At 33.2% G+C, this 14,142-nt stretch overlaps 2 protein-coding genes across 4 annotated transcripts; one reads left to right on the plus strand and one right to left on the minus strand.

The window, feature by feature from the left end:
• Nucleotides 1-2,785: 2,785 nt before the first annotated feature.
• Nucleotides 2,786-4,499, minus strand: LOC117904188 (disease resistance protein RGA2-like). Its single transcript, XM_034816700.1, has 2 exons — nucleotides 4,198-4,499; nucleotides 2,786-4,061 (listed from the first exon to the last, which is right to left on the minus strand). Exons 1-2 carry the CDS (start codon nucleotides 4,497-4,499, stop codon nucleotides 2,786-2,788), a joined length of 1,578 nt encoding a protein of 525 aa, XP_034672591.1.
• Nucleotides 4,500-7,378: 2,879 nt separating this feature from the next.
• Nucleotides 7,379-13,565, plus strand: LOC117903934 (pentatricopeptide repeat-containing protein At5g40400-like). Of its 3 annotated transcripts, none has more exons than XM_034816446.1 (3): nucleotides 7,379-9,887; nucleotides 11,500-11,596; nucleotides 13,305-13,565. In XM_034816446.1, the coding sequence occupies exon 1, from the start codon at nucleotides 7,465-7,467 to the stop codon at nucleotides 9,358-9,360; it is 1,896 nt and encodes a 631-aa protein (XP_034672337.1). In that variant the 5' UTR covers nucleotides 7,379-7,464; the 3' UTR covers nucleotides 9,361-9,887; nucleotides 11,500-11,596; nucleotides 13,305-13,565. The 3 variants fall into 3 exon arrangements, with proteins under 3 accessions (XP_034672337.1, XP_034672335.1, XP_034672336.1); XM_034816444.1 differs by having other exon boundaries at nucleotides 11,527-11,596; XM_034816445.1 differs by lacking the exons at nucleotides 11,500-11,596; nucleotides 13,305-13,565 and adding an exon at nucleotides 10,647-11,493.
• Nucleotides 13,566-14,142: the final 577 nt, after the last annotated feature.

Here is a 14,142-nt window from a genome sequence, read left to right on the forward strand (position 1 = left end):
TGGATCCATGCAAGTATATTTTTAAATTTTGTAGGACAAGAAAGTTATGGGTAAAATTGTAAATTTTATTAATTTATACAATTAGGTCATAATCAATCCCAAACTACTAGCAATCTTGTCTGTGGCTTATCATTTGGTTACGGAAAGGGCAACCCAAAATCTCAAGCTACTACTGCAATTGCCAAAGGCCTCCTCTTGAAAAGATTGAGGATCATCAAAATTTTGTTTTTTCAATGGATTTAATATTTTATATTGAAAAAAAAAGTCTTATTCGAAAGTGTTATGTTAAAAAAAAAGTATATATTAATAATACTTCTCCTCAACCCTATACATTTTTTTATAAAATATTTTTTTTTTTTTACTTTCAATATGAATAAGAAATTGTCTAGGAAAGGTTGAAAAACAAGAAGAAATATAGCTAGAGTATTTAACTATTTAATTAAAATGATATGACCCATTCAAAAAAAGTTTTAGGCTAGACTCTAAATCTATGAGTTATGTTTGATTTTCAAAAATTATTAAGAAAATGAAAAAAGAAATGGTATGTAAAATGAATTTCTTATGTTTGGTTTCACCGTGAAAAATATAAAAAAAAATAAAATATAATTAAAATTAATTAGAAATTTATATATTTTAAAATTATTTAATCGTTATACAAAGGAGGAAAAATAAGTGAAATAAGTTTAAAGAAATGTAACATTAATAATTTTTTTTTATAATAAAATTCCCAATATGGTTTCAAATAGTAGAAAATTATTTTTAAAAACAATTATCCCAATAAACATTTTGGTACACACTAAAAGATTATTTCAGAGCATAGACATTTATGATTAATCATCAATATCTCAATAACAACGGGTTCAAATATAATATCATGGAAAATAAGACAAATAAAAGTCTTGAATTCAAAAGATGAAGAATCAAGTAGATGACACCAAATTAGTCAAGAAAAAGGCAAGAAAGAAATATCCCCCAAGTCAAGGTGAAAGGAGATAAGAAAGATGATATCTCCTCCGCCAATAAGTATTCATACTATTCCAAACTGAACACAAATGGGAATCAAGAAGCCAGCATCCACTGATGAAAACAAATCAAGGAGTTTGATTAAGAAGAAAAAAGCAAGCAAGCAAGCAGGGCCCAAGCAACGAAGAGAAAAATAGTAGCTTTGATCAGTTTTCCAGGTCTAGCTCAACTCTCATCCAATCTCAGTAGAACCACATTTCTCACCTACACCACCTGTTTTTTTATTTTTTATTTTATTTTTCCAAGAACAAAATAGAAAGATTAATATCATTAAAAATTATGAAAATAAATTAAAAAATAAAAATTAGAGAAAGAGAATGTCTACTATCACTGATAAGAATCCACAGAGAGAGTTGTTTGGTATCCAGTGTAAGGTCATCTTTAGCATAAATAATTATCTTTGACATTTACTAGCCTTCATTTGAAGTTGATATCTCAATATAAAAATTGATTCAAATCGGGGAAAAAGTGAATAAAAAAAATGGATTTAAAGTTAATAAATTATTTTTATATATTGCTTCTAACTTATTTAACTCATTTTACATCTTTTATATAAAGATTAAATAATTTAAAACTATATAAGTTTCTAACTAACTTTAATTAGGTTCGATTTTTTTTTTTTTCATATTTTTCATGATGAAACCAAATATGAAAAAAAAATATATTTTTATTTATTTAATACTTTCTTGGAACCAACAGAACATTAAGGTTATATATTCCAAAGAAAGTATGAACTTTGATTTATACATATCATAAAAGAATTATAAGAGAAACTCAATTTGAAAAAATAATTAAATAACTTGACACAAGCATTGAACTCACAAGAATAAAAGTAAGAGCAAGAACTAGATAAATGAGGCTCATAAAATGTCAAATGAATAAATAAGAAAATAGACTGAAATGAAAATTCTCTCTTACCTAATTATTGGTTGATGATACAATTTTTTGTCCATCAAGATATATTTCAGGCATATGAGCCATTTTTTGCCAATCCTCCCCTATTTCAAGTTTCCATCTTCCAATTAATTCAAGACAATCTTTAATCTCCAATTTTTCAAGATATATTTCAGGCATGTGAGCTTTTGCAGACCATTGTTTGGCAATCCTTTAAAGTTTGAGCAGTTCCAAATTTGCAAATGGTATAGAGTGTTCGAAGTTGGTCCATGAAGAAGCCACTTGGGTAAAGCCTCAAACTTTGGCAAATTTATAAACCTCAAAAGTTTTAGGCTTCCAAAGCTTTGAATGTCTTCTTCTTGCCCTTCTGCTTCTCCATTCATGAATTCAATTTTTTCACAATCTCTAATTGCCGAAACCTCTAATGCAGTTAGGAGTTTTATACTATGTGACAAAGAAACCAAACTTGGACAATTGCTAATACTTAATATTCGAAGTGCAATAAGGCTTTTCATTCCTTCAAACAAAAATTCCAAATTGAGACAATCAACAAATTGTAAAATTTGAAGAGAATTCAAGCATCTTAACCTTTTTTCCTTTCTCGATAAATCCTTTTCTTTCATTGTTATCGTCAACATCCTCAAACTGATCATACTCCATATGCCTCTTGGGAATTCTTCAAGTTTTGAACATTCACCTAGCATCAAAGTTTGCAAATGGTACAACTTGCAAATGGAATTAGGGAGTTTCTTGATGCTCTTATTCCCATCTAGGCTCAAGTATCTTAGATGCTTTAAACTACGGATCGAATTAGGCAGCTTTTCAAAACTAGAGTTAGTTAACTGTAACACCCGTATACATTTGAATCTCAAGATGCAACACTAACAAATGATTTGCTTCTAGGTGTTGCATTTTTCATTTGGAAATAAAGAGTACGGACATTGTTTAGCTTCTCCAAAAATCTTAAAGCTTCATACTCTTCTTTTGGCCAATCGGTATCAGAAAATGCAACATGTTGAATCCTTTTGGGGATATCTTTATTATGAAAACTTAGTGTGAAGTACTCAGGTTGTGCAACAAACATGGCAAGATCATGTACAAGATCATGCATTTTGAATACATATAGTACTCCTGGTACCAGCTGCTCAACATCTTGAAAGAAAGATCTCGATAATAGTTCATTAATATATCTCTCGCCAATGTCCTCCATTCTTGCATTTTGTCCGGATAATTGAATGAGGCCTTGCGCCATCCAAAATGGGATAAAGAACTTATTAGAAAATTTGAAATCTTTGGGAAATATCGAACAAAGGGCAAAACATTGTTTCAAGTGATGAGGCAAATCATAATAGCTCAGCCTTAATGCAGCCATAATACCATTTTCACCTTGTTCTAATTTCCAAATTTCGCTATCTCTAATGGATACCCAATCATGTTCATCCCTTTTCAAATAAAGTATACGCCCTAAACTTCTCACAGCAAGAGGAACCCTTGCACATTTCTCAACAATCTGGTCCCCAATTTTTAGAAGGTTTGGATATTGATTATCTTCTCCGTCCTTAAATGCACATTTCACAAATAAAGACAAACAATCCTCATGGGAAAGATCCTTTAATTCTTGCATGGGAAAAGTGCCCATGATTGAAGCAACTGATTTCTTGCGTGTAGTTACAAGAATTTTGCTTCCATTGGCACCGTCCATGAGCAAGTCCTTCAGCTTAAGCCACTTCTCACGATCTGTATTCCACACATCATCCAAAACCAGCAAGAACTTTTCACCATCTAATGCATTTCTAAGACGACTCTGCAACTGCTCCATGGAGAAGTCACTGTACTTTTCATCACCTTTCATCTCCTTAAGGATTTTCTTTACCAGATTTTCAATATCAAACTCATCTGACACACAAACCCACATCTTAATTGGGAAATGGCCCGCCACCCTCTCATCGTTATACACAAGTTTAGCCAGAGTTGTCTTGCCTAGCCCCCCAATCCCAACTATGGGAATAATAGAAACATTCTCAGTATCACTAGATTGCTTTAAAAGTCCAACAATATTTTCCTTATCATGGTCTCTCCGATAACATCGGAAGAACGAACAAAGGAGTGGGTCATCTCCCGTTTGCTTGGCACTACACGCCTGTCTGCAACACCCTCGTTGAGATTGAATTTAGACTTATCAGCTGCAATTTTGTCTAATCTCTCTCTAATGTTCTTCACTCTACGGCCCATCTTAAGACGGAACGCAAGCGATTTTGGACTGGAAATGACACTGCGTACCTTTTTGTAATGCTTCCGCTGGCCACCACCTGCTGCTGCAAAGCTTCATAGTCAAATTCATCGAGCACATCCTCTGCATCATAAAGGACGAGTTTGAGCTTTCCAAGCCAATCGTTAATCTGACGATTGGTTGCTTGCTTCTCCTCAGCGTCTAAGAGCAGGGCGTGGATGGTGGATAAAGTATCTCTGAGCTCTTCCAGCTCGGTTTGAACACCCCAAGCAAGGCCGACTCCTTGGATGAGAGCAGAGCCCAACTTCCCCAAAACTCCGTCAGCTATGGCAAAAGCAAACGATTCAGCCATGTTGCAGAGAAGCAGGGAATAATAATTGAAACCACAAGATCAGAAATTGCTGTGCGGAAAGGTGTTTATGTGTTGAATCTAGCGAAGAATGATCCAGGCGGAACCATTGATAAGCGGAGGTGCTCAGCTTTGGCAATCTAATTAAATTAATGAGTTTTAATATAAATATATGATCATGAATCATCCCGCCGGTTGTATTCAGCAAACGACAGAGCTGCCGGCTTCCAACTTAAAATAAAAAGTAAGAATTCATTTTAAAAATATTTGTTAACTTGCCCAAAAAGAAGGCCCTTGATTTCACAGATACCAGCTTTCTATATGTGTCCATTTCCGTTCAACCTACACGGAGGAGACAATAAAGGTTGTTAATGTTTGAATTTACAATAAAAATATAATTTTAATAATATTTTAGTGATGTCTTATAAAATATTAGTCCAAAAATCATTTCAAATAATTCTTTAATTTTTAAAACTTAATAAATACATGTTTTTTTTTATATAATAAAAATACTTTTAAATATTAAAAAACACTTTTCACTCCCTTAAAAACACTCCCAAATAATCACTTCAAAAAATAAGTTCCATCAAATAAGAATTTTATTATCTTAAAATCAGGTTATCATTTACTTAAATATTCTTATAAATTTGATTTAGAATATGTTTGATAGTAATTCTAGGTAACATTTCTAACATTTTTAATATTTGAAAATTTTTATCATTCAAGTGTTAAAAAGACTAAAAACATTTTCTAGAATCATTGTCAAACACACTCTTAGTGTGCATTTGACAGTGATTTTAAGAAGTGTTTCTAACCTATTTAATACTTGAAAGATAAAAATTTTCAAGTGTTAAAAAGACTAAAAATACTTTCTAAAATTACTATCAAACACATTTTTATTGTATAAATCTTTTATTATTAATAATGTATTTCTATTTCTTGTCGTTCACTGTCACACCTCCTCGGCATCATCGAAGAGAAACAATTGGTTAATCTAAAATGACAAAATAGTTACTAAATATTACAACTTGTAATCATTTTTTATTAGTGGAACCTCAAGCTTAAGATTGAAGTTAGAGGAGAGTGAACGTAGGTCGGGTTGCGTCGAACCATTATAAAAAACTTGTGTTTGCATTATTTCTTCCTTACTCTTTTATTGTATATGTAATTGTTTTTATATTGTTTTATTATATATTTGTATATAAATTTCTTTTGCATTCACATAATTTAAATTTACAAAAAAAATCATTACCTTATTCACCTCCCTCCCTCTAAGGTGATTACCTTAAGTTTGATTAACTTAATTTTTCTAACACTTTTTTATTAAATGCTTCTTGTAAATGTTTAAAGTTTTAAATTTTTAATTAATTGAATTAGCATAAAATTAACATGCAAATCAGGTCACACTTCACTTCATTCAAGCATGTGTCTTGTGTTGCACATTATGCCTAAATTGTAGAAAAATTTTACTCCTTATGTGGGACCCTGCAACCACCAAGGCATAAGTTCCTTGTCTGTCTAGGTGTTAGTCATGCAAAGGGTTATCCACGCAATATCCATACTCATTGCATAAGTAATAAATGTTTCGAATCATTATACAAATAGTAAATTACAAGTATAAATGTCTGATTTTAAGCTTGAAAATCGTTGTTTATAAGACTAATTATTAACATTTAAAATAGTAAAGAAGCACATGAAATGTTTCAACTTTGTTAATATAAAAAACCATCATACATTGGAATTCAGGGATGAAAAAAGCTTTCTAGGCAATTGCCCGCTTCTTCCAGAAAACTGACTTAAGCTTCAGAGGGGCGTATTTGAAAAAACCATCCGAACACACCTTATTGCAGAAACATTTGCTGCTTGCTTGGAAGAAGTTAGCCGGAGAAGAACACTGTTGATTATGTACCAATACCTTAGTTATGTCTTGGGTTTTTTAAATATATGAAGACCCTAAGGGAAATAAATTTTGAAAATTCTTAATAAGAATGTGTAAAGCAAAATATTAAATAACCTTAAATTATCTTTCTTTTTTTGTCTTAAAAAAAGAAAAAAAAAAAAAAAGGTGTAACATACTTTAATCAAACTAATTTCACAACATTCTCTTTTCAACACTTATTATAAAATGGTTGCTCTTTCTTTTTTTAAGTACCCTCCAAAAAAGTTGAAAATTTCTGGTAAGAATGTATAATGTTAAAAAATTTAATAACCTTAAATTTGTGTTTTTTTTTTTTTTTGGAAAACAACATTCTCACTTTTTCTAACACTTTCTATAATATGATTGCTCTTTCATTTTTTTAATACTTAAAAAAAAAAAAGAAAAAAAAAGAAAAAGAGTATTAGGAGATAGAGAATTATCCCTATATTTTTTTTTTCTTATAAGTTGCATAAGATTTTTTATATTATATTAATAATAATTTCAAAGTTATATATTTGAAAACCAAATGTTACATCTATTCAAAGTTTATTTTAATATTAAATCAAAAGTCATTTAATTGATTTTTTTTGTTTACATTTAATTAATCTAATTTTTAGAACATTTTATCATTCATGAAATTATAAAATTAAGAAAATAAAAAACAATAACTTTAAGTTGAATAGCATTTTTATGTACTATATCATAATTTTATAACAAAACATTCCCTATTTTAAATATTTCAATAATAATAAAAAAATAATTAAACTTAATCAAATCATAGATGATTGAAATTTTATGATGATCAATTTTTGAAAATTCCTTTTAGGGATTAATAATTTTCCCTTCCAAAAAACTTCATCTGATTGTCATCCGGCCCATCCCCGGTCGCAAGCTGGCTTGACCCGTTTCTATGTTTAGGGTTAGTGTTGGGGGGGATTCTGAATGATTTGTTTTGACAGTTATTTCATACAGAGTCGGTTCCAAACCCCTGAACTGCGGATTCCACAGCTTTGTCCCCCGTATCTGGAGCCTAGGTACGCTAGTTCCATTATGAATCCTACTTCAATCTATGCTATTAAGCTTAATCTCTACAAATACCCACTCTCATTACCCATTTTGGGCTTCATCTTTATACCAAAATTTCCCTATTCTTCTTCTTCTTCTTCATCTCTGCAAACCCTTAACCAATCTCAAACCAATTCAATCTCAAACTCACTCTATCACCTTCTCCCCCAAACCCAAAACCCCAACAACATTGTCAATCTCATCTGCTCTAATCTCAAGCAACACAATTCCAATCTTGCCCTTCTTCACACAGAAGTGAATGCGCTTCTCCCTCATCTGGGCACCCAGGAAATTTCTAGGGTTCTGTTGAGATGCCAATCTGATTCCTTCACGGCTCTCTCTTTCTTCAATTGGGTAAAAAATGATCTGGGTCTGAGACCCAGTACCCAGAACTATTGTATTGTCGTTCATACGTTGGCATGGTCTAGGAATTTTTCCCAAGCAATGAAATTTTTATGTGAATTGGTGGAGTTGGTTAAGGATGATTTGCCCAGTGAAGACGTTTTCAAAAATTTGATTTTGTGTACTGAAGATTGTAATTGGGACCCTGTTGTCTTCGATATGCTTGTTAAGGCCTATCTGAGAATGGGGCGGGTTCGAGAGGGTTTAAGAAGTTTTAGGAGGATGTTAAGGGTTGGTTTTGTTCCCACTGTGATTACCTCAAATTATCTTTTGAATGGATTGTTGAAGCTGAATTATACTGATCGGTGTTGGGAAGTTTATGAAGAAATGGAAAGATTTGGGATAGCTCCAAATTTGTATACATTTAATATTTTGACTCACGTTCTATGCAAGGATGGGGATACAGGTAAGGTGAACAAGTTCTTAGAGAAGATGGAAGAAGAAGGGTTCGACCCTGATATTGTGACTTATAATACACTGATAAATAGCTATTGTAGGAAAGGAAGGCTGGATGATGCATTTTATCTGTATAAGATCATGTATAGGAGGGGTGTGGTGCCAGATTTGGTTTCATACACTGCCTTGATGAATGGTCTTTGTAAAGAAGGGAGGGTGAGAGAAGCTCATCAGCTCTTCCATAGGATGGTTCATAGAGGGCTGAGTCCAGATATTGTAACATACAACACCCTTATTCATGGTTATTGCAAGGAGGGAAAGATGCAAGAATCAAGGTCATTGTTGCATGACATGATATGGAATGGGATCTCTCCGGACAGTTTCACTTGTTGGGTACTTGTGGAAGGATATGGGAAAGAGGGTAAATTTCTTTCAGCTTTGAATTTGGTTGTGGAGCTTCAGAGATTTGGAGTTTCAATATCACAGGATATTTATTCTTACCTGATAGTGGCTTTGTGTCGGGAGAATCGGCCTTTTGCAGCCAAGAACCTTGTGGAGAGAATGTCTCAAGATGGTCACAAGCCTGAGTTGGAGATTTATAATGAGTTAATCAAATCATTCTGCCAATGTGATTGTATAGCAGAGGCTTTACTACTGAAAATGGAGATGGTTGATAAGGAAATAAAGCCCAATTTAGCTACTTATAGAGCTGTTATAGGCTGCTTGAGTAGATTAAGTAGAAGTATGGAGGGTGAATCATTAGTGGGTGAAATGGTTGCATCTGGCATGCTACCTGATTTGGAAATTTGCAGGGCTTTATTTTATGGGTACTGCAGGGAAAATGATATTGATAAAGCAGAATCACTATTGAGCTTCTTTGCCAAGGAATTCCAAATTCATGACACAGAAAGTTTTAATGCACTTATCAGAATTACCAGTGCAAAGGGTGACATCGCTAGGTCATTGGAGATCCAGGATATGATGCTGAAAGTGGGGCTTTTGCCAAATCCACTGACATGCAAGTATGTGATTGATGGATTATGGAAAGCCAGGAGGGTGGACTCTGCAAGCTTGATAAAATGAAATATGATAGGAGGTGTTTAAGGAGAAACAGTGTCCGCCCTTCTTCTAGATAGTTGGGAGGTTTTGCAAAGTGCTCTTAATCCAGGATGCCATGTGACTAACTGCATGGATGTGGTATAGCTTCAGGGTGGTGACTGCAAATTATAAATTTAAATGCTAGAACAATTCAAACATGATGTTAAAAGGCTGGTGTCCTAATCTGTCTTCAACATTAATTTACTGTGTTAAGTAACCTAGAAGTTAGCCTTACCCACAATATGTAGTTTTGTATCTGTGGGCATGATGATCACATTTACAATTGGGCTACATGAGTAGGATATGGTGATTATCCATCTTACCTGCTGTCTATTGACAAAAGCAAGAACAACATGGCTGCATCTCTGGCATGCCAACGCATCATCTCTGTGTCTCTTGGAAAGACTTCTTGCCTCTTGAAAAGCAGGTTAGGCTCACCAACATGGTTGTCCCTCAAGATTTCAATGAAAAATGTGGCATTCAGACAAGGCAGAAACTGGAAATCTACAAAGGTAATTTTCAAATTCCACTTGGGATGGCCTATCTCCATCTTCCAATTTAGCATGAATACTCCTCCTAGTTTGATAATTGTATAAAAGATAATTTAATCACTTGGACAAGGCTATTTGTTTTAATCATTTTAGTGCTTGAATTTTTGTTTTATTTTTCACTTTCCAATGATTTATCTACCTGTATGCACCGTTTACCTGTTTATGGCATCTTGTCTGATATCGTGTTGAGTTGCCAAGACTCAGTTGTACTTCTAAGACTGATGTTCCTCAGTTATTCTTGCATGTCAAAATCATGTTTTCATTTAAAGTTGGGGATCTTAAATCAGTGGGATGTGTGGCAACTGCACCTTCTTTTCAGTATTTCTAGGAGAATTCTTCAGTTTATCTGCTTCTGTGTGCTGCCAGCTGGGGAGATCAGGTTCCCCTGTGTGGACAATGTTCCCTTCTTTGGATTAAACGCCACTGGTTTGTTTTTGAGCTTTGCAAAAGTATTGAGAGTGTGGATTTGGTAGTTCAAATGTCTGATTTTGTATTTTCTTGACTAGTGGCTTTTTTTTCTAATAAGATGGTGTTGTGGGCATGGAGCTCTGTCATGCTAAAACAATGGCTTTTATTTTTACAAGATTGAAAAATTATACTGCATTCATTGCCTCCATTGTTGTTTAATCTCTTTCAAGTTTTAATTTCTTTTTCCTCAAGAGTTTGCACACATCAACTTTCAAACATTGACATAGATAAACACTTCTTTTTCATATGTAGGGATGGTATTATGGTGGGTTTGGGATGGGATCTCCTATCCTAAACAAGGCTCAAATTCTCCATCAAAAATAAATTATTTAGTTTTCTTCAGTAACATATGATGTTTTACATGCTTGCAGCTGTAATTTAGAGCTGAAAGTCCCTTTGCTTTTTGCTTCCTGACATCAGAAGTATGTTTGTTTGATATCCATCCTCCTACATGGTTTAGAAATTTGCCCAAAGTTACTTATTAATACGATGCCTTAACAGTATCAAAAAAAATGTGAGTAAAGGAAATTGATATTTGGCTGGCCTGCTAGAACCCTTGCCTGTCTCAATTGAAGTTGGAACTTACCATTTCATCTCTGCCCCTAGCTTGTGTATGGGCCAACGTGTACCAATAAGGTGACCTGTTGAAGGTTAACTGATTAGACAGCCCCTTTGCCATCCTTACCTGCAGAGTGAGATCTATTCCATTATTCTATTTACTTCATTTGTGGACATATGTATATATAGACACACACTCACATACTTGCTTTCCTATTTGTTAACTTTTGCTTCCATGGGTTCTCAGGGAACTAACCGTTGCATATTATTTTCTACAATCTCTCATACTTTTCATACACTAAGTTTCGTGACAATATTACTTCTTTTTGGTATTACTTGCTGCAGTACATTTTTTCCTGTTTGGACTTGATTTCCCCTGATTCATGCCTCATTTGTTTTGTTTTATGACAACTGCACGTAGATGTTAAAGCTGCCAACATGGCCATATTTGATGGCATGAATACATCTAGTAATTCTTTTGACTCCAATTCATATTCACTGCTAACTAAAATTTTGTTACTTTGTTTGACATTGTTCTCTTGTGAAGGTTTTCATTTGAATTTTTCTAATTTAGGTCTTTGGGGGATTATGAGTCTCTTGAGGAAAATGCCCTTCAGGTACTGCTGGGAAAACTTTAGTTCCAGGTACTTTTCTTAAATGCCTTTTTTAAATCATTTCAACATTGTGCAAATGTTTAATCCATTAAAGCAATAAATTTTTGCTTCTGTAGTTTAATTCCTAAATCTTTTCGTTCTGGATAATTAAGGATGGAATATGAAAAGATCTTCATGTGAGATTAAATTGTTTAAATACTTAAACTGTTGTAGATCAGAAACCACAGCTACTTATCCTAACAACTATATACTCAAGTGTTGAATGATTAATTGAAGGGTTAAGGGGCATGTGTGGTGTTTTTGATATGCCATTGGTTCCATTTCGGTTCTGGAATTAATAAAATATGGGATTGCCTGTAGAGCTCCTTGAATTAGAGTAATTTGGTCCTGCAATTCCAGCGTTCTCATCTGGAAAGAGGAAAAGGATTAATATTGGTTTTAAAGCACTATGACATTGCGTTTGGCTCAATTATTGAAATCATGCAAGATTCCAGTGTTCTTACTCAAGGTTCCAGTGTTCTCATTTTGGAAAGAAGTGGAAGGTCTTTAAGACCAATATTAAGGTCTTCTTCTTTCCAAATGAGAACACTGGAACCTTGAGTAATTTCAATAATTGAGACAAATGCAATGACATAATGCTTGAAGACCAATATAAAGCCCCCATTTAGTACTAACTTTTTAAGTCCCTAAAAGCTCTTCATAATTGCTAAAGAGCTTTACTGGATTTGTGATTATGCAATGAAGCACATTCAGTAGAAGAATATTGAGGTCTAAAAGCTCTTTTCAAAAGTTATGGGGGATATGCTTTTATAAAAGAGCTTATATAGGAAGAGATTTTAAAATTTAAAATTTCTTCAGGTTAAATAAAAGCTCTTCTTTACACATATCTTTTTAGCAAAGCTCTTCACTAGAAATTAACCCTGTGCCAAGTAGGCCCTAAGTAAACTTAAATCCGTTTCATTTTCTTACCGATCCATTTTGAATGCACTCATTTTGTACGTTGTTTTGCTTTTATTGTTATTTGAAGTCTCCGAAAGGTGATTTTTTTTTTTTTAGATTGTGTGTATATCATGATTAGCTTGGTTGTACTTGTAGAAGCTTGCTCTGTCCTTTCTCATTTGACTTGATTAAAAGTCCTAGAGAACTTGTAAAATTGCTTGGAGTTTTCTCAAGTGTTGCTTAAGATATCACTTTCCCTGTTTGTCTTTTGTGAATTCTCGTCAGGGGTTTGGCATGATAAGTGCAACAGCTGCATGCATTTGGGTGCTAGGCTAGCAGTCAATCTGTGACTGCTCTTATTTGCTGTTTTACTCTAATAAATAATTGAAATGTGTAATAATTTAGAAAAAGGGTGCTGAGCAAGATGCTGTTCAACCTGTGAGGGAATTTGGGTATATTGTATTTTAACATAACTGATTTCATTTTGACTGCAATGATTTAGTCCTTTATTTTTCTCCTTTTCCCTTGATGATTAGTTATTCGATTATGCTTCCTTTTGTTAGCACTCTTCACCTTCCACATAAAACAGTTTTATTTAAGCTCTATTGAGATGTAACGGAATTCCAAATTTGATTCATATTTACTCTTACAGCTACATGGTTCTTTATTACTAATCAGTGAAATAGTGGCTGTATTTGATTGCTGTAAATTTTTTATGCTTTTCTTAGGATCATATGTTCAAGTTTATGGCTTTAACTGATTCACAAGTAATCCTTTTTTTTTTTCTTTTAATTTGTAGGAACATATGCCTTGATCCTCAAGACTTCTCCATTATCAACTTGACCATGGTGTTGACATGCAACAAGCCAAAACAAATTCCCATGATAGAAGAGTCCCTAGTGTTATTTTTTACGAACTTGATGTGAGATGGAGTTGTATCCTTCTTTGCTGATATCATTGTCTTGTTGGGTCAGTGCATGGAGGCATACATTGCCCTTGTTGATGTTCTTGGACCAACCTCTTCTATTTCAGCAATCAAAGCCTGTATTTTGCATTTGTATGTGTGCTTTGACCATCCTCTATCAAAGCAATCAAAGCATGTAGAGTAGTAGTTAGTATCTGTTTGGTGAAATTTGAAAATGTTGAATGGAAAAATGATTTTCTTAGGGTTATGTTTGGTTCCCAGAAAATACTAAGGAAAGAAAAAAAATGCAAAGAAAAATGATTTTTTCATGTTTGGTTGTCCTATGAAAAATATAAAAGAAAATCAAATATAATTAAAACTAATTAAAAACTTATGTATTTTAAAATTATTTAATCTTTATATTAATGAGTTAAAATAAATAAAACGAGTTTGAAGTAAAAAATAAAAATATCTTATCAACTTTTAATCCATTTTTTATTTTTCTTCACTTTTTCTTTCCTTTTATTTTTCCTTTGTATTTTCTTTTCCTTGCATTTTCCCTTGCATTTTCTGAGAACCAAACATAGCCTAGAAGTTCTATTATATGGATGCTCTTGCCCTTTTTATGCTCTGGTTTAACCTTGCTATAGAAACAGAGAATTTGAATTCAGCACTCCTTCACCATCATCATCCCCATTTGTGGTCCATACTTTCTCTACCCTTTATTTTGATT

Source organism: Vitis riparia, chromosome 17, assembly GCF_004353265.1.
Source record: "Vitis riparia cultivar Riparia Gloire de Montpellier isolate 1030 chromosome 17, EGFV_Vit.rip_1.0, whole genome shotgun sequence".
In the NCBI taxonomy this organism is placed as follows: domain Eukaryota; kingdom Viridiplantae; phylum Streptophyta; class Magnoliopsida; order Vitales; family Vitaceae; genus Vitis; species Vitis riparia.

Excerpts from the sequence above, each read along its gene's own strand:
- LOC117903934 (XM_034816446.1), top strand. The coding sequence starts at position 7,465 with ATGAATCCTACTTCAATCTATGCTATTAAGCTTAATCTCTACAAATAC.
- LOC117904188 (XM_034816700.1), bottom strand. The coding sequence starts at position 4,499 with ATGGCTGAATCGTTTGCTTTTGCCATAGCTGACGGAGTTTTGGGGAAG. Across the intron at positions 4,062-4,197 it reads AGCGGAAGCATTACAAAAAG|ACAGGCGTGTAGTGCCAAGC; the intron begins GTACGCAGTGTC and ends AGGGTGTTGCAG.